Source organism: Pavona decussata, unplaced genomic scaffold, assembly GCF_977016875.1.
Source record: "Pavona decussata unplaced genomic scaffold, jaPavDecu1.1 SCAFFOLD_83, whole genome shotgun sequence".
Lineage (NCBI taxonomy): Eukaryota > Metazoa > Cnidaria > Anthozoa > Scleractinia > Agariciidae > Pavona > Pavona decussata.
The window spans coordinates 2012471-2037247 of record NW_028145501.1 but is presented as its reverse complement, the minus strand read 5'-3'; the positions used below and the strand labels follow the sequence as shown (position 1 = coordinate 2037247).

General features: G+C 37.9%; 2 protein-coding genes across 2 annotated transcripts; both read left to right on the top strand.

Annotated features, from left to right (window-relative positions):
* Positions 1-7135: 7135 nt before the first annotated feature.
* LOC146475802 (ras-related protein Rab-29-like) lies at positions 7136-13603 on the top strand. The gene is made up of 6 exons (XM_085115533.1): positions 7136-7320; positions 8538-8593; positions 9138-9153; positions 9992-10173; positions 11132-11253; positions 11756-13603. The coding sequence occupies exons 1-6, from the start codon at positions 7203-7205 to the stop codon at positions 11904-11906; spliced, it is 645 nt and encodes a 214-aa protein (XP_084971659.1). The 5' UTR covers positions 7136-7202; the 3' UTR covers positions 11907-13603.
* A 1152-nt stretch (positions 13604-14755) lies between these two features.
* LOC146475801 (caspase-3-like) lies at positions 14756-22530 on the top strand. The gene is made up of 4 exons (XM_085115491.1): positions 14756-14917; positions 18053-18106; positions 19883-21742; positions 21867-22530. The coding sequence occupies exons 1-3, from the start codon at positions 14824-14826 to the stop codon at positions 20635-20637; spliced, it is 903 nt and encodes a 300-aa protein (XP_084971617.1). The 5' UTR covers positions 14756-14823; the 3' UTR covers positions 20638-21742; positions 21867-22530.
* The last annotated feature ends 2247 nt before the right edge of the window (positions 22531-24777 follow it).

Genomic DNA, 24777 nt, shown 5'->3' with positions numbered 1-24777 from the left:
TTGAAACCGAATTGAGAATTTTCGAAGATTAGTTCGACAATAAGGTATATAGAAAAGGTTGAAATTTCTTGTCTAGTAGGGAGCCCACGTGGCCCAAAACTTCCAAAAGGTTAAAGGTACATGATTTCCCTCTAATCAATCCATGTTGATAATCTCTTACCACTTCGTACAGACTATCTATGACGTGTTTTAAAAATACACATCGCTCCAAGATTTTGGATACCAGTGACAGTAAGGAGATGGGTGTATAATTCTCCGTCCACTCGGCCTCACCCTTTTTAAAAACAGGAACAACGTTAGCTTCCTTCTACTAGTTCTGCGGGAAAGAACCAGTGCTTAATGAAGTTTTGCTGGGATTTTATTAGGTCCTGTGGCTTTCGTGGCATCAAAGGCATCGAGCACGGACTGGACTTCGCTAACCGTGAACGTTAATCTCGACATATCAGGAGAGGCTGTTGCATTGGCTGCGCTTCCAGATAAAGGGGGGAGAGGGTGTCATAAGCGAAAACTGATGCGAAGTAGGAGTGAAACAGATTGGCTATTTCACGAGGATTTTCAGCTGAAGATCTTAACGGCGTAAGATTACTTGGGTTAGAGTACGCGTTGGCTGATATTGGCATCGAGAATCGATCAGGGATTGTATGCGATTTGGAATTCAGCTTCAATATCGACAAAAAACGCCGTTTGGGTTTTTGTTGAGGTCGGACTCAAGAAACCAAGAAACTCGTGACGGCTATTCCGCAGCATGGGCTTAACTGTTTTGCGCAAGTTTTTTTTAACTTCTTCCTTTGGTGGCTCAAGGGAGATAGTTTCAGCTTTTGTCTTATAGATTCCTTTTTCTCAGTGATCAAATTAAGTATGACACCGGACATTCAAGGTATGGGATTCCGTCCCTTTAGCCTCTTGGTCTGTATATAGTTACAGACCGCTGCAAGAAACGTGTCTTTCCATCGATGCCAGTCAGTATTTATATCGTCATTGGCTATGATAGAAGAGAGGTTAATTGCTAACAGAGCCGTACTCAGACCCTTAAAGTCGCCTTTTTCATAATCGTAGACAAATCTCAGAGTTTTTGGTGGGGCTTTTATAAAAAGGTTAAACTGGAAAATAATCACGTTATGGTCTGTAAACCCCCCTTATCTTTTGGAGACAATATGTCCGTTACATTGACACTGTTCGGCTCGCTAATAATTACAAGGTCAAGTATGTTGTTGCCACAAGTGCGCTTTTTGTTGAGTTGTGTTAAGAGGTGGTCGTGAAGGGTTCCAATAAAGGTTAGTTCGTTAACACCCGATGCGCTGTCAATGGAGTCCCAGAGGATGTCTGGCAAATTCAAGTCACCCGAAATTACAATATTGTCGAACTGGTCACAAACTGCAGCTGCATACAGATCGTGCGAGTGACGTAATTCCAGCTTACTGTAGTCAGTCGAACGTGTATGAAGTGTCACCCTTGGGAAAATGGCTAAGTGACGTGGACCGCTTCATAGCTAATAAGTAGTTACATACATACATATGCATACTTTATTTGTTTTCGCAGGTTATTATCGAATACATCCATCCAACTTGGGTCTCCATTTTGGGTGTCCTATATTAAAAACAGAATAAAATTATTTGACCAATAAGCGTAGTAGTTTCAGAAAAAATGACCTCAAGCTGTTGCAGCTTGGCTTCCGATTCAGGTTTAAATTTTTTGACCTAGCTTTAAAGGAGGCTGTTTTGATTGCGATAAGAACTCCACCACCACCTCAATCAGACCGATCATTCCTTAATATTGTAAAACCAGAATGCAGTTGCAATAGTTTCAGAGATGCTGATATTTTGGTTCAACATTGACACATATAACGTCAGAGTTTTCGGTGTGCACAAGGTTCTGGATGTGATGGAGGTTACACACGGATTGCCAGTTTGTTGTGCTGTCTTTGCGATAACTTTTTAAGCTTCTGGCATTTATCACGAGGCAACTGATCTTACCAGCAGTCGAAGAAGAGACCGGTGCAGGGTTAGGATTGATGTCCCCAGACATCAAGAGGCGAAAGGTAGCATCTGAGTTGTTGTACTAACAAACGTGGCACATTTTCATTACATGGCACAGTAATAAGCCAAAAACAGAAAAATAGCAGCGGCTTTCACAGAGCTCTTCGAGTGATCTGATTCCCTTAACAAGGTCAACAATCCACCGAAGGAGCAATCGTTTCCGGGGAAACGGCAATGAAAATTGTTAGAATGAACTAAGGTAAAAGGAGTCCAAGACTATAGGGGTACCTCCGAGACTACAAGTCGTTTGACGTTTGACCTCATATATATACATGGATGAATCTTAGTTTAAGTCAGTAAGGTGGAACTGAGGTGCCTACGAAAGGGCTGGATTTGTCTCATATGGTCTAGGTACCGACTTTTCATTCCCTCACTGTCTTGTCGGGGACAAGGTATTGGAAAGCATCGCGGAACCATCTCCAGCTGGCATAAGCGAACCGCGGGCCGAAATCTCGTGGTGCATCGTCATGGTAAAACGCTCCAGCAAAGCGTCCAGAGGTACCGCTGTCGGCTGTATTTTTCTCTTTTTCAGCCATTTTGATATTAAGGCTGGCCCGAAGACATGATAGGGAAAATAGCGTTTCATTCATGTCCCTTGTCATGTCCTTGTCAAACTGTCGACGGGTATTGTGTACTATTAAAGATCTTCGACTTCGTCTGCCCTTTCTATTCCGAGAGAATCAGGAACTGTTCAGCACTCGGTAGCAACTACTTTTAATAAGCTCCCTGTAGCTATTAGAAACATAACTGAGCATAATTCCTTTTGTCGTAGAGTGAAGAGACATCTTTCGTGTAAGGAACTTTAAGCAGTAAATACAATTGTACATATTTATATATTCTTTATTTTTATTTTATTTTATTTTATTTTATTTGGAGTTGATTTATAGTGTAGATTTATAGTGTAACACATCTGAAGGATTACAAAGATCACAAGATACATTATCCAAGTTCTGTGATGACTGGTTACTAAATATAAATCTAAAAAAAACGAAAGTCATGATTTTTCAAAAGAAACTCAGAAAATCCCCTTTCAATAATCATCATTTTAAGATAAACAAAGAAAAAATAGAAATTGTCAGCAACTACACTTATCTTGGTGTCAATTTCTCATCAAATGGAAATTTTCGAGATAATAAATTAATTTTAAAAGAAAAAACAAGAAGATCTATATTTGCAACACGCCGTTAACCTGAACTTCTCAAACTTACCAACTGACATTGTCAACAAGTTATTTGACTCTTTATTCCTACCAATCCTCATGTACGGTTCAGAGGTTTGGGGAGTTTATGAGAAAAATGATTATCACTCATGGGAAAAAGACATAATCGAACGAACACATATCCATTTTTGTAAACTCTATTTAGGAGTCAATAAGCAATGCCCAAATATAGCATGTAGAAATGAACTCGGCAGATTACCAATAAAAGGAATAATTGACATAAATGTTATTAAATTTTGGTCACACTTGGAAAGCTTATCAGAAGACAACATTGCCAAACAATGTCTTTACCTCTCAAAAGAAATGGCCGACAAAAACCAACTGAGCCTAATGCAAAGAGTTAATTCATTATGCAACTCTTCAAATTTAAACATTTCAAATTTAAACGTTAGCGATTTCAATAACATTAAAACACATATTCGATTAACTGTTACTAAAACCTCAATCAACCATCAACTTAATTTATTGAAATTAAATAAAAAACTAAAATTCTACTCTACCTTCAAAAAAGATTGTCACAAAACTGACTTTTTAGATCCAATAAAAAATACACTCCCAAGAGACAAGTCAATAAATTTCGCCTTGGAAATCACAATTTACGAATAGAAACTGGAAGGCACAACAAGACACCTGAAAATCTAAGAATCTGCTCTCTTTGCCATTTAAATGAGATTGAAGACGAACTACATTTTTTATTTTCTTCTCATCATTATAATGACATACGCAAAAAATTTTTCAATGAAATAAATGTTAGATATCAAAATTTTAATGATCTAGACAATAATTCAAAAATTTTGTTTCTTTTTAACAACGTTGATCCTTTTGTCTGTAGGACAATCGCGGCTTATATTTATGACTCAATGTTATACGACAATCAATGTTAATTTAATTATTCAAATACAAACTATAATTTTATATTATATAGCTCTATTAAGTCGGTAATGCCATGTATGCCATATGGAAATACTGAATAAACTGTTGTTGTTGTTGTTGTTGTTGTTGTCCCAGGGGGGGGGGGGGGGGATAGGGCTGTCCCTAAGTTGCTCCAATTTCCTCAAAAAGTTGCTCCAATTTTCCAAAAAAGTTGCTCAAAAGTTGCTCCAAAATTCTAAAAGTTGCTCAAAAGTTGCCCCAAAATCCAAAAGTTTCTCAAAAGTTGCTTTCTATTTTTGGGTGTAAGAGATTGATTTACAACTCAAATAACGATTTAATTAATAAATTTCGCTTTACATAGATATCAATACATAATTATATTACACTGACTCATCAATATTGTAAGACTGAGTCTCTCTCAACCGCTGACCACTTTCATCTACTACCACAGGCAGCCCAGGGGACCAGATTTTCACTGTGTTTTACGCAGAAATGGCCGAATCATACATAAAAGTTTAAATTAGAACTTTAATGGGTGGTTTTTAGACAAATTTTAGTTACAAATTGCCTTAAAAGGGCGAGAAAGTTATTCAAAAAGGAAAAAAATGCTCGAAATCCGAAAAGTTGCTCGAAGGACTAAAAGTTGCTCCAAATCCGAAAAGTTGCTCAAAAGTTGCCGAGCAACTTCGGGACAGCCCTAGGGGGGGGAGTACCCCGGATTTCAAATGACGGGGATGATCGAATGGGGGCAAAAATCAAAACCCAACAAAATCCCTAGGGCTTCCAACAAAACCAAAAAAAAAATCCCTGGACCAAAAATTAACCCCACAAAATCCCATGCCAAATTTCCGAACCTTAAAAGTTTCCAGAGACACGTACGTTATCACTTGTGGGCTTTAGCCTGCGAATGTTGACGGGTTTCCGGCTGTTGTATATCACGCCACCGAGTTGTCATGATTTGAAATAGTTCTGTACTCCGCGTTTATAGTGACAACTGACATACACGACGTGATATAGAGATAGAAAGAACAACACATGATGGAAAACAGTGGAACCGCCGTTGTTTCCTGGCGCGCTACTTAACTTGCCTTTAAATTTCATTGGTAAAGACGGTGTTAGAACGAAAAGTCAAATACGATTTTTAACGAGCCTGGGGGAAAAACAAACGAGGCCGATTTTTTATCCAGTTAGAACCAGTGTTTTAATAAAAAAAACCTCAGCAAACTAGATATTTAGAAACGTTCCAGCCAGTCAACTGTCTAATGTATTCAGTTTCCAGCCAGCTCTATTCCAGCCTGCAGAGCGGGTTTTTAGTCGAGCGGCCCAATCACGTGTACGTAAAAAGTAGCGAGTTTACGCAACAGGACCGCTGATGTGGTGGGACGGCAAATTGTGCTTGTGTGACCAATGCGACGGCCAAGTGTTTATGACTATGGACAGTCTCTTGCTATAGACTGTAACCTTCCTACAGATCGTGGTTTTCAGGTTGTCACAGATGAGAGAACACCAGTTTTAGTCGAAAATCGACTAAAAATGTGAAGGTACTAAGATGTCATGTTGGTCACACAACGATATTTCACCGTATGCCCCTTCCCTCAGCCGTCCTGTTGCGTAAGCTCACTATTCAGTCTGGAGAGGGGCAATCACGAATCGCGTATCAATAAAAACTTAACTAACGTTTCACGAGAAAAAAAAAGCCCTGATCACGTTTCACGAAAAAAGCATAGGGGACCCTCAATATACTAAAAAAACCGTTTGAATGCAGAGGAACATCGATCAGCAGAATTGCCCTCATATTCAACAAAACGAGGCTATAAAGACCGTTTTGTGAAAGAACAAATCTTCAGCTGAATCTTAAGAGCCAAACAGATACCCAGAAGTGAGACATTACAGAAACATAATCATGATAAAGATAAATCCAACACCCCAGTCCCCTTCACGATCACTTATAACCCAGCACTACCAAATATTCAAGAAATACTTCACAGGAAACAACCTAGTCTCAACTCCACAGATCGCCTTCAATAAATATTCAAAGATAAACCATTCATCGCTTACTTTCGTTCACCAAACCCTCGCGACCTTTTGGTTCGAGCAAAACTAAAGAACATTAACACGACACCAAAGCTCACCTCTGGCATTTTCCGCTGCAACTCCACTCATGGATGTCTCACCTCCCCTTACATTGACAATGCAAGAACTTCGTACACTTTTAGCAACACCGGCGAAACAAGGCAAATAAAACAACATATAAACTGTAATTCTAGCCTACTAACCTTACATATATGATCGAATGTAAAAAATGTAAAAAACAGTATATAGGGGAAACCGACGAAACCAAACGCACGATCCGTGAAAGGTTCACAGAACACAGACAAGCGACAAACAACCCACATCACGCCAACTCTACAGCAGCAGCAGTCCCTACATACTTCAACTTACCAGGCCACTCTTCTGCGGACATGCGACTTATCCCTCTCGAACCGACAACCCACCATCAATGCCTCCCGCCGTAAGGCACGCGAGGCTTTTCTAATTTATAGAGGGAAAATATTATCTCCAGAAGGCATTAACAGGAAAAACGAACGCTGAACCTTGATTATACTCTTCTATATTTTTGTTATCTCATATTTACAAGTACGCTGTCTTCATTTCATGTATTAGTCAATCATTTTTTTCCATGTATTTTTCAAACTTTAATTTAAGGAGCCGTTACTATATTTTCTTTCAGTATAGCTCTGGCCCTGAGGAAGACTAATTCTATTAGTCGAAATATTGGCCACTAATAAATCTGCCCTTTGCCGTAGTGCCACCCTTGTATTCAGTTTTGTATTTTCTCAATATACTGTCTGCAGGCAGGGGTGTGTGGAGGGGATAAGATTTTTTTCTGTATTTTCTCCGTGATAGATAAACTCGTTCCCAGATCGTTCCAGAGAGCGTTCATCAAAGCCGGTTTTTCAACCACTTCCGGTTTTTTCATTTCCGGAGAACTCAACTGAAAGTCACGTGAAGTCACCGGACAAAATGGCGGACGACAGGGCCTAATTTCATGACACAACAAACAGATATTAAAAATGTCTGAATTACTCTTTAAAGTGATCATCATAGGCGATGCTACAGTTGGAAAAACGAGCTTTGTTCAGCGTTACGTTAACAACCATCCAAGACGCGAGTATAAACCAACAGTGGGCGGTAGGAAGAAAATGTTTGTGTTTATATTTGCACGCAGCGTCGATATACCGGTGGCAAAGTTTAAGGTTGAAAGATTACAAGTTGAGAAAAATTGGGAAAAAAAGCCAAACAATCCCACTAAAAAGTGCTGATCGGGAGCTTTCACTCGAAAGGCCATTTTTTAGTATTTTACACACAGATCGCCTTCTTTACAGGAAACTTGAAGCTACTAGAACATGAAACTCCCAATAACTCGAATTCGAAATTGAAAAAGGTTCGAGTTATCGGGAGTTGAAAGCAAATGACCGGAAATAAGGAAAAAACGGTGTTTAGATTGCTATCCATACAGTGTAATTATAGAGAAAGTGAGTGAAAATGGAACAATATTTCCAAATTATAAATCAAAACGTAACATAGCGTGAAACAAATTAAAACAAAACAGAGTAGCAGGAGAAGACTACAATCATCGAAAAAATTCTTGGGAAGATTCCAAAGTTCTAACTCGATTTGACCTTCCTCCCCTCCCCTGTTTCAATGTTGAGCTTCAAAAGTGAATCTTTACTTGTAGATGAATTGTGGGGAATCCAACATAATAATGAACAGGGGGACAGGGGGGAAGGGGAACTGACAAACAAAGGCCTCAACATACGAAAGTAATAAATGTGCCGATGTCTTTATTTCATACCCACTTTCTGTTGCCTTTTTGAGTAACCTTCCCAACACATTTTTTCGATGATTGTAGGTACTGAGAACTTGAACTGGACTGGCACGTTTTCTTAATGCAAAAAGAAGACAAAGAATATAAAGGCTGCTTGAAAATAAATTCAATGCTTTGGACTGTAGTACTGTTTGTTATGACCTGTCACGGCTTGACAAACATGGTTCGAGTTATCGGGGGTAAAATTATATAGAAAATGACCTCAAGGGAAAGAAGGATTGCTTCGGGTCAGCGGGAGGTTCGAGTTTTTGAGGGTTCGAGTTACCGAGGGTAAAATTACAGTAAATGTGCGACAGAAGTCTAGGGGAAACGGATTTTGGTTCGAGTTTATAGTGTGAGGTTCGCGTTAGCAAGGGTTCAAATTATTGGTAGTCGACTGTACAGCTCAATGAAACAGTTTCATCACTGATCATAAAGGAATGTTTATGCTGAATGGATAACCATTACTAAAATTAGACAAAGTTCATCTTGACATAAATGTTAATGTATTGAACTTAAATTATTTTTGTGTTTTTTGTAGTGGATTTTGCCTTGAAAGTCATTAAAATGTCTGAAGATACCACTGTAAGGCTTCAGGTGAGGAATTATATTAAATGAATTTCTATTTCTGTCAATAAAACCTTAAGGATGGTGCCTACTAATACTGAAGTATTTTTGTGCAGTTTGTGACTCTGCGGGAATTAAAGCAGATCTTAGCAAGGGCTATGGAAATCCAAAAAGAAAATTAGGGTTAACCAACATTTTTTAGAGATAATTAAACAGCAATTATTCTAAAAGGCAGTAAAATACAAAGTAATGTATGGCATTTTGTTTCAAATTGAAGCTTAATAATTATCTCTGAAATATTCATGGTTACCCCCAATTTTCTTTTTGGATACTAAGAGCACTTGCTTAGTGCTACTTTTGCCGTATAGTTTTAAACCACTTAAAAATATCTCTTTATTAGTAGGCACCACCAATAGGAAACCTGAGTATCACAAGATGCGCAGAACATATGCACATTAACAATAGTAGGCACCGTCCTTAAGGAGACAGACATGAAAAATTGATGATTTACAAATTTACACTGTCTTAATGTTTTTGTTGTATTTTGTTTTTGTCCATTTATGTGTGGAGAAAGTTATGGGATATTGCAGGTAAGTCATGAGCTTTTTTATTTTGTTATATTTTAAGCAAATTGTAACTAACCTTATTTGTAAGTTATTATGTTCATGTGAAGCAGACAGGATAATGTTTTGTCTCTACTTAATTGAATTTCAGATTCTCAAAACTTTTGCAACAGAGTATAAAGTACAGTAGTTATTATATATTTTTCTTGTCTGGACATTCTTGAACATGTGGAGTGGCCCATAGATGGGCAGTCAAGTCATTCCTAGCCTCTGTAGCCTCCCATACAGACGTCCTTACAACTAGGCAGGATGGTTTAAACTTGGATGTGTTCTTTTATGGAAAAAGTTAGACAAGATATTAAAAGCAGCTAGGCAAAGTCATGTTCACATAGGATCAATAGACCCTTCTCCAAAATGGTGGTAAGAGATTTGAATGATTTAAAATTGAACTGAATGAAAAACTGATACCAGCACTAGAAAGAGCACCTTTACTTTTAGTTAGTAACCTTGCAAAGTTTCAGCGTATTTGGTATTATATTAGCTTAAGAAATTTAAGATGAAATTTGATAAATTTACAGACGTATGTATGACTGGGGGTATACTTCATACCCCCAGCCATACAAATGTCTGGAAATTTTTCATTTTTCAACTTACATTTTCCAGCTGATATTACACCTAATATGCTGAAACTTTGCAGGGTTACTAAAAGTAAAATGGCTCTTTCTAGTGCTGGTATACATTTTAAAAATATTTTAACTTATTTGAATTTTTGGCTGCCATTTTGGAGAAGGGTCTATTGCCCTTCCACGGATTCTGTTGCTCCAAGAATTGTGCTGATCAATATTTTTCTGCTTTTTTTTTTCAGGTCAAGAGAGATTTACATCAATGACAAGAGTCTACTACAAGGGAGCAGCTGCGTGTGTTATAATGTTTGATCTGACCAGCCAACAGACGTTTAACAGTACTGTCAAATGGAAGAAAGACCTTGATAAGAAATGCACATTACCTAACGGAAAGACCATTCCATGTATTTTAGTTGGAAATAAGGTAAGTTGGAATTTACTTGCAAAGGAGACATGCGCAACAAGAATCTGTGTGCATTGATCTTGAAACATGATGTTCTTGCCAAAAAAACGGAGGAAAAAGAATGGAGAAAAATTTGCTCCAAAATTGTTCATATTTTGCTTTCTTTCATTTGAACAGTAATTTTCCTAGAATTTTGTTATACAGCAAAATTAATTGGCTTGAAATTCCACAGTGCTTGTAAACACTTGTTCTTTGTTTTGAACTGACTATTATTTTGTGCCGTACTGATTTTCAAAATTTAAATTTTTGCACACTCTGATATCCCTGGAGCTGAAAGCAAACTAATCAAAAGCCATGTTTTTTTATCGTGCCAAAATCTACGGAAGGTTCAAAATAATATTACTGTATACTGTATATTGTTTTCCTATGGCATTAGTACAGGTAAATTGTTCCTTTGCAGCTACTGGTCACATGGTACAGAATCTGCAATGCCGAAGAACAAGTTGCACATTGGACATCCAAAACAAAATGACTTCATCCAGTCAAACTTGAATTTTCTTTGTTTTAGATGTCACAATGCATAGCTTGCTCTCCAGCATGGCGGATTTCGTACCATGTGACCGTTAGCTGCGAAGGATCCATTTCAAACATATATTTTCTTGTGTGCCTGTGTCACTTTCTAGAATAATACATCATTCTCATTCATTCACCAGGCTTGAAACATACCATCATGTTTATTTCATATACCACACATTCGGCATTCAAATCCTAGCAGTATGCAGGATATTTGTCCCATGAACCTAATTTAATGGCCTTAGCTTCCACGAGTCTCCTGTAGCTCAGTGGTAGAGCATCCAAACTAGTAACCGGAAGGTCTTAGGTTCGACTCCTGATAGGAGCACTCGGATTTCTTTTTTCCATTTATGCCTGTGTCACTTTCTAGAATAAGACATCATTCTCCTATATTTTCTCGTTCTAGAGTGACCTCTCGACGAGGCCTGTTGAGAAAGAGGTAATCGACAAAATGTGCCGAGAGAATGCGTTCTTAGGCTGGACAGAGATGTCTGTGAAGGAAGATATCAATGTCACGGAAACAATGGAGTAAGCACTTTAACTAACTGTCATGATTGAGATCTATATTCTTCACACTGCTGTCCATATATTTCTTATAGTCCTAGTGGGAGAATTTGTTTGAACATCAACTGAATAAATTTTGTCTTTGGTAGTGCTGTTGTAAACAGAAATTTACTTAATAATAAGTTGCTTAAATACATATATGTACTTACCTCTCTCCCCTCAGTCCCCCTGTGGGTTAGTGGGGTGGGGAGGGGATTGCTTACCTTTTAGAATTTAGGTATCTGTTGTTATAATCTCCTTTTCAGTCAAATGTTAAATGAATCAGATTTGATGGTTTTCTAAGTCTATAAAAATTTATTGTTGGTTCTGATGATGTTGGTAATAGCAAGTTGTTAGCAAGCTGTAGTAAGCTGTCTGTATTTGTTTGGTTATCAGTAATGTTAGTTCACCTTCACCAAAATTCTCTTAATCTTTATCTAAATTAATATCTCAAACATTTTCTTCTACTTTTTATTTTTTTTTTCAGCTACTTATTGCAAGAACTGATGGACAACTATAAAAGAGAGGAAGAAAATGACATGCAAAACAGAAACATAGCAACAGATCAAGGGGGTTTTATTGAACTGAGCAGCCATAAAAATCCAAAAGAAAATGTCAAATCTGGGTGCTGTTCCTGAGATATGCAGCAAGGATAATGGAAGTCTTTATCAATGTTTCTTACCACTGGTACTTCAGAACTCAAAGGAGTCAACAAGAACAAAATTAGGATCTGTTGTCGATCACTACAAGAGGAGAGGATTCTCTTCTGAATGTGCAGATCAAGAAAAAACTCCACACCCACCCATGGAAGGTCAACAACATTCCTAGGGGGAGGGGGGTCTTAAAAGTCAAAATTTAAGATGCAAAGTATGAAGCTAAACTGGAATTTCCTGGGGGAAGGAGGGTGCAAAACAGTAAACCTTCCAAGGGGGGAGTGTCAGTGCACACTACATTGTGGGATATACACCTGTGTCACAATGTGCAGTTCCAGAAAATATCCATACCCTCCCTTGGAAGGTTTTTTGTTTTGCACCCCCCCCTCCCTCCCATCAGGAAATTCCAGGTTAGCTTCATACTTTGCTTCTAAAAATTTTAACTTTGAAGGCCCTGTCCCCCAAGGAATTTCTGATGACCTTCCATGGCGTGGGCATGGATGTTTTAAGGAACTGCACCATAGTCACTGGAGAATGATGAAATAAGCAAAGCTTTATCTAATGATGGTTTGAATATTTTAAGAATTTAAGTGATTAAAAAAATTCAAGCTTCCATTAAATATACCACTCTTTAAACATCAGGGTCCTTGAACTTTGCAATTTTGCTACTTTGTCATGTCTTCCAAATTCTAGTATCTGTAGCGCACAAACATACAACATCGTACTGAGAATTAGGTCATATTAACATGTGATGAAGGACATTCAGGGTAGAGTGGGTGGGGACAACAGACTGTAAAAAGGGGGGCTTCACCCACCCCACCCTTCTCTAGTTGTCAGCCACAAGTTAAAAGTTGGGTTATTATACATAGACACATGCATACATACAAACATTATTTCAATTCGAATTTCAGAGTAGCACACAGCTGGATGCTAGTATCTTGGAACGTGAAAAAAGAAAGAGAAAGAGAAGAAAAAGAAGTGATTAACATAGAGATCTACACAAAGAAGTATCTAAGAATTTTTAAAAAATGAAGACTGAAATAAAATCTAAGAAGTGATTCAGTGGCTGTATTTGGCGTTTAAAAATAGGTACTGTAGCGCTGCAGTCCCTGCCTTATCGGGTAAACTATTTAACAAACTGGCTACTAGATATCTACAAGACTGCAGACCAAAAGTAGACCTACTCTTTAGGAATAGCTTGTTTTCTCACTTCTCCTAACATGGATTTAGTGTGCTTAAATATTCTGGGACCATGTGAGGAGAGCTATAAACATGACCTGCACTCTCCTATCTTCTCTTTTTATTGAGGTTTGTTGCATAGGGCCATAAAGTGTGCATTTTACTCTTCATATTTTTTGTTGCTGGAAACAGACTGGAATTGTCAAAAATTTTCTCTATCGTAACAACAAGAATATGGTGAAGGAAAACATTGAAAATAAATTTATTTACATATTTTATAGGGCATCGAAATCATTTCTTCTAGTTTAGTGTATGAATAATTATTGTATACACAGTTGTGTAGCAGATGTATTATTGCATGGTCTAAAGCTTCAATTAAATTTTTATACACTCAAGAAAAGATAAATCTTGTAGAAAGAAAATTTTAAAAAATATATATTTTATATTATTTTACCAATCTTGTATTTACTATACATGAAAAAAATAAAGACATTTGACTGCAATTTCCAGTGTAAATACAGAAATAAAGCTGTCAGTTGATTAACTCTAATTTTGGGTCATGAACCTGAGCTTCTATCGATTTGCTGGTATCCCTGTTTCTTCCCTCCAGGTTCTCACCAGAGGCATACCAAGCCATTTAACTTTTTGAGGGGAGGGGGTGTGTATTCATTTCCTTTGCATTTTTTTTTTGGTGACTAAACGCTTAGTATGAATTTTATTTGCCTAATGTGTCATTAGGTTTAATATTGCTCTGTTTTGTTACACAGTTTACAATATAATTTTTTCTCTGCCACAAAAGTGTTGCAGATTTTTTTTTTTTTGTATTTGTTAACTTTCATTATATTGCTTCAAAAATTAAATAGTTATTCCTTAAAACCATGTCAGAAGCTTGGAAACCACCCTCTAATGTTTTTTTTCAGGTTAGCAATGAGGTGCTGATTGGGAGTACCCAGGGGGGAGGGGGGTACTCCCCTATATGGGCTATGCGGGGACGTGCCGCTGGATAGGGTATGGTTTTTGGCCCCTCTGTCCTGAACAGGGTATATAATTTCAAGCGAGTCTGTCCCGGACCCGTCCTAGACAGGGTATGGTTGCAATACTGTCGTCGAGTATTTGGCAATGAGAAATCAGAGACGTTAGTCTGCATTTATTTTAGTGAACATGAATGCTTCACATCAATTGAGTTTCCACTTAAGGTTCACCGCTGTTAATGCGAAATTTTGAGATTTTTAAGGTTATTTTCGTCCTAAACAGGGTCAGGGTTTCAAACCCCCAGCGGCACCCCTATACCCAAACATGGGTCAAGTGCCCCCCCCGGGGGGAGTACTATATAAATAGCTGAAATAAATAAATGTTTAAACGCAAGTATCTTTAAAAATCCAAACTGACAGGAAGGCTTAAGAAATATGACCCCAACCCCCCTCTTAACCCTAACTCTAACCCTGACCCAAACCCTTTTCCTATGGCTGCCATGTTGGTGGACAGGAACAAAAAGATTTTTCTCCTCTGGGAGTTCGCTGCCATTTTTATGCAAACTTTGTGAAAAAATTTTCTTCTTTTGTCCACCAACATGGCAGCAATGTAAACCACCTATTGTGATAAAATCAAAGTCTCTCTTTTGTGCGTTCCGCTGACCGTTTAGTGAGCCATCGGTATCGACCATTCGTTTTGCGACGTTCTCGCGACGAGCTTGTACAGATTTTGCACCTCGAGATACTGTCCAATGGCCAAGTTCAGTACAACAGTGACGGGCTGTACTGGCAACGTAGTTATCGGAGATAATGCTGTACTTACAATTGGAGCTTCAGGAGCAGACGGTAAGAGGATCACACAACATTTCGGCACAATTGCAAAACCTCACTTAGTAGGGTAATTGACTTCCGCTTTGTGTATTCGAATTGTGATGGTTTTGTAGTCTGCTTTCCGGCCGAAACCTAAAAAAAGCCTAGCACCTTACAGCAAATATCGTGTATTGAATACATTTAACGTTTGCTAGCCTGATCGGTACGTTCAGTAGAGAAATTCCAAAAATATAAACTCCAAATACTTTATATAAGCTTCATTAAGGAAGGGGATTTTGTCACTTTTCGTTGACGTAACCTGCGTTAACAAAGCCCTAAGATATAGTTTCACTTTGCTTGCTTGTGTTCCAGTAGCTAATTAAGCTTACTTACTACATCGTTGTTATGTTTTTTATGCTCTCCTTCTCATCATAACTAAGAATAATATGTCTATCTTTTTTCACGTTACTGACGCCGGACATCTTGGTTTGGTGGGGCGGGGAGGGGGGGGAGCGGTTAGGAAGTTAAAACACGGTTAAAATTAGCAGTAATTGTAATGGCTTTGGCCGAGTTTGACCCCCTGCAACTGCACTTAGAAAATGACAAACTTTCGATATTTAGAATTGTTTTTATTTATCTCGGTTACAACGTTAATCTGATTGAAAATTAGATCATTGACAGACGCAACGATTGACGTTCGTATTTAAGAGGCCCTGCCAGGGTAAATTCCGACAAGCGACATGGCCCAAAAAGTAGCGACAGCGGATGAAATAAATTTGCGACAAAAGACAACTTTTCTCGACAAAACTCCGACAGTGAAATAAGGCCGAGAATTAACGACAAAGATCGGTGATTTTATATGTTTTTAAACTAATTTTAGTGAGATGTAAAGGCCAACAAGGGGAAAGTTTGACCAATAAAAATTAAGACAATAGATTTTCTCTAAATTCTGGTGTGAGCGCGGGCTCATCACCCGGCAGTGTACGCAGGGCCAAAGTCACTAACCTTAAATTCCGACAAGGACAAACTATTTTCATTAAATTTCCGACAGCGACATAAAGCACTGACAAAACACCGACACGGGACATTTTAAAATTCAGACAAGTGACACGGGACCCCCCCCTCCCCCCCCTGAAAAACTGACTCCTGGCTGACTAAAAGAATGTCCAGTCGCTTGTAATTTTGCGGAAAAGTACATTTTCAGATTAGAAGGCTTTGCATGAAGTGTTAAAACTTCAGCCAGAATTTGTCATCTATATTCGACTGAAATAATTTTAGGACAAATTCCTCCAAAACTACATGTACACCGTCAAAATCAGATAAGTTCAAGTGGAATACAGTTACAAAATCCCGTACATTTACTGTAATTTAGCGGTGTTTGCTGGGCCCCAAGCTGAAGATGGCGTTAGGTTTATTGATTAAATAGATATCTTAAGTTCCAAGATATTTTGATACAGAAATACAGTTGCAAATAGTTATTATTGAAGGTCTTGAAATATTATAGATAAGTCATACTTAATATACATGTAAAATCAAGGGACTCAGATTTATGAAGGGCTTCGCTGGGCATAATGTACCAGTCAAATCAAAGCTTCAACATCCCCCTCCTGGGGAACCCTCGGGCTTTTGAATTTTTGGAAACTTAGTGTTCAAATTCCCCCATCCCCAAGGCCAAAGAGCTGTTCAAATGCCCCCACCCCAGGGAAATAAGCCATTCTATTATTTTTATATAGTTTTGAAGTGATATACAATATTATATGGAGATCAAAATTACTCAGTTCTGGAGTAAAATCATAATCCTGGATGCTGCCAGTGTTTGCCAGTGGTATCTCAAGTTTCACACACACATGGATGAATTTAGGATACCAGAAACAGAAACGCCTTCTGTTCTTGAACTGAAGTTTAAATTAACAGCAAATGATTTGTATACAATGTCATAAAAGTTGAGAAAACACTGTGAACATACTTGAAATGTGATTCAACACAACATGTCAACATCGTAGACTAAACCCAGATTATTTATTTAAGCTTTTAATATAAATTGTATCTTGTGCGCAGCGGCGCTGCATAAAGCCACAATAATAATCCTACCCTTTAAGATTAAAATCATACAAAATTGACCTGTATCATGCCTCATGCATGGACTGGGACATGTCACATGACATCGAGGCTAGGGTTCAAATTCCTCACCTCTTATGCATGGGGATCAAATTTCCCGCCCCCGGGAAGGCAAAGGGGTCAACTACCCGGGGTATGCCCGTGGGGGGGAGGGGGGATGTTGAAGCTTCGATTTGACCGGTACATAACCGACCTAAGTCCTATGGTGCATTTTAAAAACGCTTTTATACGGTGCTTTGCACTTTGTTTCGTGATAAAAATGAAAATCTTGTCCATAATCATAGCTTTTTATTGCAAACAAAGGGGGAGGGGGAAGTAACTAGTTAGAGTTAGCAGTTTCAGGTCTTAGCATTTTAACTGGGAGCGGATATAATAATTGCAGGGAAGGGTATGACATTTCTGTGAAAATTATTCTGAGGATACTATTTCTATACTCTATTAACCCTTTAAGCCCCGAGGGAAATGCCAAATTTTTCTAAATTGGTAACTATGAACCAGGAGACCACATGTGATATACCATTTGAAAGGTATTTTCTGGGGTATGGTATAAATCACACCAAAAGAAATGGGGCAGGTCACAGATTGAATTGACAAGTGCCCAAAATGAAAAAATAAAAGCGTTTAAAATTTTCCTGTTCCTTGTACAGATTGGGTATGTCCGTAAACTATAGCTTAATTTGCAGCTCTCAGTGCATTGGTTGTTGTCAGACATTAACTTGGCCCAAAAAGTACAAAGATAAAAAGTTCCAAAAGTTGCAGGGGTGGTAAATCAAGTCTTGTATAGGAGGGGGGCATGATATTATGCCTTCCATGTGCAGATCTTTCCAAGAGCTTTTAGTTTTGCAAATTTCACACAAATTGACTGAATATTGAGCATGTAATTGCATCTTGTGCCATATGGCATATGGGGCTAAAAGGGTTAAGACTTTTTAGACAACTTGCACTCTCCTTGCATTAAGAATAAAGTAATCTATGTATCTTACAAGTTCATGTATTGCTGCTTTCAATTAATTATGTGAGTTGTATTAACTTGTTAACTCTTGTTGATTCTAGCACCACCACAGCAAAGAGTACCTCCAGACGAGATTCCACCGACAGGAGCCAGTGGTGAGTGTGAGGTTCACTTCTATCAGGCTTATAGAGTCTCCTTACTGACTGCTATGCAACTCCTTTAATAATACTGTAAATTATGAGAATTTGGTAATTCATCAAGACAATTTTATCCTTTTCTTTATTAGGATAGGATAGGATAGGATAGGATAGGATAGGATAGGATAGGATAACTTATTTAGACACGGTTTTTCCATCAGCTACTTAATTAACATTATCGGCTAACTATCTATCTAGTACCTAACTAGGATTATAAAAAGTTAAAAATAATAAAACAATAAATGGTGCTTTTCTTGGAGGCCATGTTTAAAATCTTACTTATAACTGTGGCGTCTCAATTTAGCCTTAAAATCATTCAAGGAAGTTGCTTACCGTAATTCTATTGGTAAACTGGTCCACAACTGAGCTCCACTGTACGTATGAGAAACTTTTCTTCAAATAATCAATGCCATTTGTGGAAGAGTTAGCTTGTTTTCAGTACTCCTTAAATGATAAGAATTCAAACATAACTCATTCGCCTACATTACATTACATTTATGGAATACTGTACCAGCTACTGTCCAGTCCTCAGAAACCCTAATTAAAAATACTTCAAACACCAAATATCTAAACTGAACATGGTCGACAAAATTCGATCAGGATGTCGATGCAATCGCTGCATCTCTTGATCACATTGTAGTTTTCGTAATCTTGGCTATATATCTCTCCCTTAGAAATGTCACGAATCATCTGAGTCATTTTGTACTATTTTACCATTTTTACCTTTTATGTATTTTTGACATTTTTGAATATTCACATTGTGATTGTAATTTTTATATTGTATTTTTTTTTTTTAGACGAGCATTTTTATCACAAGCCCCTGGCTCAGGAGATTGGGCGATCACTCCCTATGCCCCTGACTTTAAATAAATATTGTACTATTGTATTGTATTGTATAAATTATCGAGATCAACAAAGCTTGATCTTAAATATTCTGGTGTCATCCCATTTAAAGTTTTATACATCACAATTGATATTTGATGACAGAGTTTTCGCTACCCTAGTGCCTGGAACAAATCATCCAAATTACTATCAAGCTTTTGAAGCTTATCAGAAAGGCCTTTGTTACAGTTTCCCCACACCTCATGACAGTAATCAAAGTGAGGTTGAACAAGGCTATGGTAAACATTGATTAAAATATTAAATGGGATTGGATGCCGTATGCGCTTAACTGCACCAATGGCAGAAGCAATCTTTTTAGAGATATTTTCAATATGACATTCCCAATTTAAAGTTTGGTTGATGTAGACCTCAGGAGATTTGGCTGATGCTACCTGCTCCACCGCCATGTCATTTATAGTTAGAGAGGGTCTCTCTGAAATATTCGATAACTTTTGCCTAGCTAGATGCAATTAGCATAAACGCCGTTTTTGTTAACTTTCTGGCTGACTTATTAAGACCATAGTTTATGATTTCCTTTATTCTCATCACATGTCTACTTGACAATATACTGATATTGTAAGGAGAAATTAGTTTATCATCACTAGAATTTGGTGATACATAAAGACAATATTTTTTAGTTGATGATTTCCTTTATAATTGTCATCATGTCTCTTTTATGTGCTAATATTGTGGAGAAAATAGGTGCTAATCACCAGAATTTGGTGTTAAATCAAGACAAGTCTAGTTGATGGTGCTATTTATTCTCCTCACGTATCTGCACAAGAATGTAAATGTCTTGGAATTTGAATTTGTTAGTCACTCTGATGTAACTGGGATGTTTTTAATTTACAGCTGCACAAGTTCATTGTCAGGAATCTTCTGGTGATGGCATCAAGTACACAGCAAAATCTGGCTATGTCTTGGTGATCAATAACTACATCTTTCCTCACAGATCAGATGTTGAGCGTACTGGCTCAAATGATGATGTTGCCAATCTGACAAATCTGTTTGACGACCTTGGTTTCAGGTCCCGCACATGTGACAACCTAACTAGTAGTGAGATGTTGACAATACTGACAGAAACGGCAGAGAAAGACTTCTCAAGATACGACTGTTTTGTTTGTGTCATCCTGAGTCATGGATCAAGAAATGGAATTTATGGAACAGATGAGCAAATAATTAAGCTTGAAGCTATCACGTCCCTTTTCCGCCGTGATGAATGCCCCTCCTTAGTGGGTAAGCCCAAAATGTTCCTGATCCAGGCCTGTAGGGGAAATCGGCAAGATCGAGTACCCGTTGAAAGCGATAGTGACCCCATCGTATTTTCAAACCCAAGTTTGCCTGCAGATGCTGATTTTCTTGTCTGTTTTGCATCAGCACCTGGCTATGAAAGCTACAGGCAGCGTTTTTGTGGGTCCTGGTTCATATCTGCAGTGTTTAATGTGTTCAAGGAATTTGCCGGTACAGAGCACGTTATGGATATGATGTTGAGGGTAAACAATCAAGTGGCTAGTTATTACAGCAACGAAGGCCACAAGCAAATGCCGTGTCAAGTCTGCATGCTAACAAAGAAAGTATTCTTTGAACCTAGATACAACAGGTCATGAAACTCTTTTATCAGAATCATAAGTGACATTTTTGAGCCAAGTTATCTGTCTGTGAGATGGAGTGCTACTGACATCTGTATCAATACAGTCAACTCCCGATAACTCAAACGTTCAAAGGAAACTGAAAAAGGTTCGGGAGTTTGAGTTATCGAGGGTAAAATTATATGGAAAATGGCCTGAAAGGAAAGCAAAATTGGTTCAAGTTAGCGCAAGGTTTGAGTTAGCGAGTGTTCAAGTTATCGGGAGTCAACTGTATGTATGGTATTGTGGGCTCTAGTAAGTGAGATATGAAACCCAATTCACGGCTGGGTTTTTGTTTCACTTACCAAAAAAGCAATATTGTTATTCAATTGCTGAACAATGTTTCAACTTTAGTTTTGATTTAGCCTGCACAGCTGGCAGTTTCGTTAGGATTTGGTGGCCCGCAGCAAAGCCACAACAAGAATGGGGAGGATTCTTCTGGCAGCTTTGTCACTCGCTTTGCTGTTCATTCTCGCCACTCCACTGCGTAACACCAGACCCCAAAAAACTGCCAGCTACGCAGGCTAGTTTTGATAAGACAGTGAGGTCAGTTAATTGTTCTTATACAAAGATATTTATAAATGCATGAAAAGCAGATCTTAGCAAGGGCTATTGAAATCTGAAAAGAAAATTGGGTGTAGCCACGCATTTTTCAGAGATAATTAAGGAACAAAAATTCTAAAAAGCTTTAAAACATAAATGTGTATGGCATTATTTTTTCCTTCACATTTGAAGGGGTGCCTGGAAAAAAGCCCCAAGTGACTTCTGATAAATAGCTAGATTCTCCTTCCAAATTTCATTGTATTCGCTTGTGAAACAAAAGGAGAATTTGACCTTAGACCTTAAGTCACTTGGGGCCTTATTCCACGCACCCCTTCATTTATTCTAAAGTTCGGTTAGCTATGAAATATGCAAGTTTACCCCAATTATCTTTTTGGATTCAAATAGCCCTTGCTAAGATCTGCTTTTCTCTCATAGTTATTATCATACAAAAAATCTTTCTATTAGTAGGCACCGTCCTTAAAGAACATTAGGTTTCTTGGACCTTCCTGGGGTGCACTGAACATATGCACAGTAGCATATTGTTGTATTATTGTATTTTTTTCAATTCAATGTTATTTCGAAGTGAGCCCTCTCGATGAGTTTTTTTTTTTTTCTCTTACGGCAAACTTCGGCAATAAAATATGTTTAAATAAAAAAAAAAAAAGAGCCTGGGCCCAAGCTGCCATTGGGACAAGCAAGTACATGTAAGCCTGTATATGATAGACTTTTGTTGTATGATTACTTTAATTGGTGTATGGTTTTTCAAAATAGTGCCTTGACATTGTACATACGAATATGACTTTGAAACTTGAGTCAGCCAAGCTGATACGAGTGGCATTGTAGAAAATAGTTTAATCTTTGTAAAGATTATGGCTGTGAATTTTGTCATACTGCTATAAAATTAATTGAAGTAGTATAAATAATTTGTTTTAAACAATAGTTTTATGTTGGATTTACTTACTTATTGTTCCAGAATTAACGACCTTTCTATTTCGTTACTGCACCTTTCAATAACATGCGGACTCTCAAGTTCATAATTTAACCAACCGTCATGCTTTTGACTGCTGTCAATCACTGCAAGTGACCTCTTAGAAAACAAAAGCATGATGGGGTGAAAAGATCATGTTTGACTGTGCTGTGATTGACAGATTTCAATCCACTTTGTTGGTTTCTGTATTTTTGTCGTCAGTCATAATTATGATTGATGGCAGTAAACACTCAATTTTTTAGCTCGGGTTCAAGTTCAGAGTCCGTATATTATTGAAAGGCGCAGTAACTCTGTAAAAATGGCAAAAGGAAATAAAATGATCAAAAATTTGTTTCACTTGATTCTGTAGACCAAGTGTCATGGGCAAAAGAAATGTTTCTTCCACAGACTTTCAGGTTGTAGCTTTTGTTGTAGCAAGCCAAGAATCATTTGGTGTGTGTGTGGGGGGGTGGGTGGGGGATTTGGAGGAGGCAAATTAATTACTTCTCCGAAACGTGGCACTTCTGTAATAAGAATTCAGCTAACAAGTTAGAGATGGTGAACAAACGTGTTCTCCGTTTTGTTTTTAGAGATAAGTCCTCGCCTGATGAGGAACTCTGTAGGCTTATCGGTCTCTCAAGTCTTCGTGAACAGCGATTAGCTAAAGTACTGTCCACTGTTTTCAAGTTATTAGCCAGTGATGCAGGCAGGACCCACAAGCTTGCGAGATCTTATAACTTACAGTAAGGTGCTCCACTTATAACCTTAGGGGCACCACAATATTGGATCTTCCAAAAGTAAAATCAACAACTTGCGGCATAAGATCATGGAGATATGCTGCATGGAAATTGTGGAACGCTATACCGGACGAGTCTCGAAAGATGTCAAAGATACAAACATACGCTACTTTTAAAAACAGATCTCACGGGACTCTGAATGCGACGCAGGATCTATCCTTGACTGATGTTTACTGCTTTTAATGATCACATTTTTTTGTACATTTTACTTGGTGACAACATTGTTAAATTCTTTTATTTTAATATAAGCTAGTTCTTAACCTTAATTTATTTAAATTTATATGTCTTCATTATTATTATTCGTATTAAAAGAGATTTGCTCAAGCGTATAAGAGCAAAAACGAACGATAAAATACGACGTTTCGAAGTGATCATGACTCCATTTTCAAGGGAACTATCATGCAAATTACATCATTTAAAGCGATCTGGCGCGAAAATTAACATAACGGGGTGTGAAAATTATGTTAATTTTCGCGCCAGATCGCTTTCTGAATGATGTAATTTGCATGATCTGTTTTTATTATTATTATTATTATTATTATTATTATTATTATTATTATTATTATTATCATTATTATTATTATTATTATTATTATTATTATCATTATTATTATTATTATTATTATTATTATTATTATTATTATTATTATTATTATTATTATTGTCTCTACTATCACGGTCTCTGCTGGTGTACATTTTGTGCATCAGCCTGGGGCACTGCACCTGGGGCATCAGTCACTCAAGCCAATCATTCTATTCAGATACTGAGCACCTTTCTGAGGATTTGCGCAGATTCCAGCATGCAGATCTTTTGAATCTCTGTCACAGTAGCTCTCTCTGATACTTTCTTGATGTTTTCTACCATCCTCTTCTTTACTGTACCAAGCGCACCGATAGCTACAGGGATCACTATGGTTTTCATATGCCACATTCTCTGTATTTCAAGTTCGAGGTCTTTGTATTTGCTTTTCGTTTCGATTTCCTTCAGTGCGATGTTTCTATCTGATGGGACAGACATATCAATCAGTTTGCAGATGGAATTTACTGAATCTTTAACAATAATATCTTGTCTGCTCGCTGTTATAGTTCTATCAATATTGACTGGCATGTCCCACATGGTGGTGATGTTGTTGTCTTTATTGTGCATCACAGTCTATGGTGCGTGTTGGTACCATTATTATTTTTATGTGCAGTTAAAAAACGTATGTATGCTAAAATAGAACCACATAGGGCGCGCAGCGTAACTATGCGATGTTAAGGAACTATAAAAAGAAAACTGCTGAGTTAAAAAAAAAAATAGCGATAAAATGTAAAAATCTCATAAAATATAAAAGTTCTCCGACACAAAAACTATATGGAGCTTCTACGCTATTCTCTAAAGGAAAGTCAATTGACGGTAGCTTTGAAAGTTCTCACTATGTTGAGAAAACTCGAGATGGTAGCCTTCTGCATCCTTCTCAATATGTCATAACCCCCGCTGCCAAAGAGCTTCCTCATTGTCAGGTCTACATCCCTTCACCATCCTCCAAAGCACGTCAATGATGATGTTACATTGTTCAACGTCATAGCCAGGGTACCGCTTCTTCAGCTCGAATCGCAGTGGCCCGTACTTGACCGTCTTCTCGTCGGACTTCTTTTCCCGATGCTCCATCCACGGACAGGACATCTCCACAGCCCACACCTTTCTTGTGGTCCACAAATCGAGCGTCCACTCTGTTAGCCTTGACGATGGTATGTTCAGCATAAACTGGAACATCCCAAAACGCTTATGCCTCAGATAACTCATAGACTGGTTTGGGCACTGCACACGAG

Excerpts from the sequence above, each read along its gene's own strand:
- LOC146475802 (XM_085115533.1), top strand. The coding sequence starts at position 7,203 with ATGTCTGAATTACTCTTTAAAGTGATCATCATAGGCGATGCTACAGTT. Across the intron at positions 7,321-8,537 it reads GTATAAACCAACAGTGGGCG|TGGATTTTGCCTTGAAAGTC; the intron begins GTAGGAAGAAAA and ends TGTTTTTTGTAG. Across the intron at positions 11,254-11,755 it reads AATGTCACGGAAACAATGGA|CTACTTATTGCAAGAACTGA; the intron begins GTAAGCACTTTA and ends TTTTTTTTTCAG.
- LOC146475801 (XM_085115491.1), top strand. The coding sequence starts at position 14,824 with ATGGCCAAGTTCAGTACAACAGTGACGGGCTGTACTGGCAACGTAGTT. Across the intron at positions 14,918-18,052 it reads TGGAGCTTCAGGAGCAGACG|CACCACCACAGCAAAGAGTA; the intron begins GTAAGAGGATCA and ends TGTTGATTCTAG. Across the intron at positions 18,107-19,882 it reads TCCACCGACAGGAGCCAGTG|CTGCACAAGTTCATTGTCAG; the intron begins GTGAGTGTGAGG and ends TTTAATTTACAG.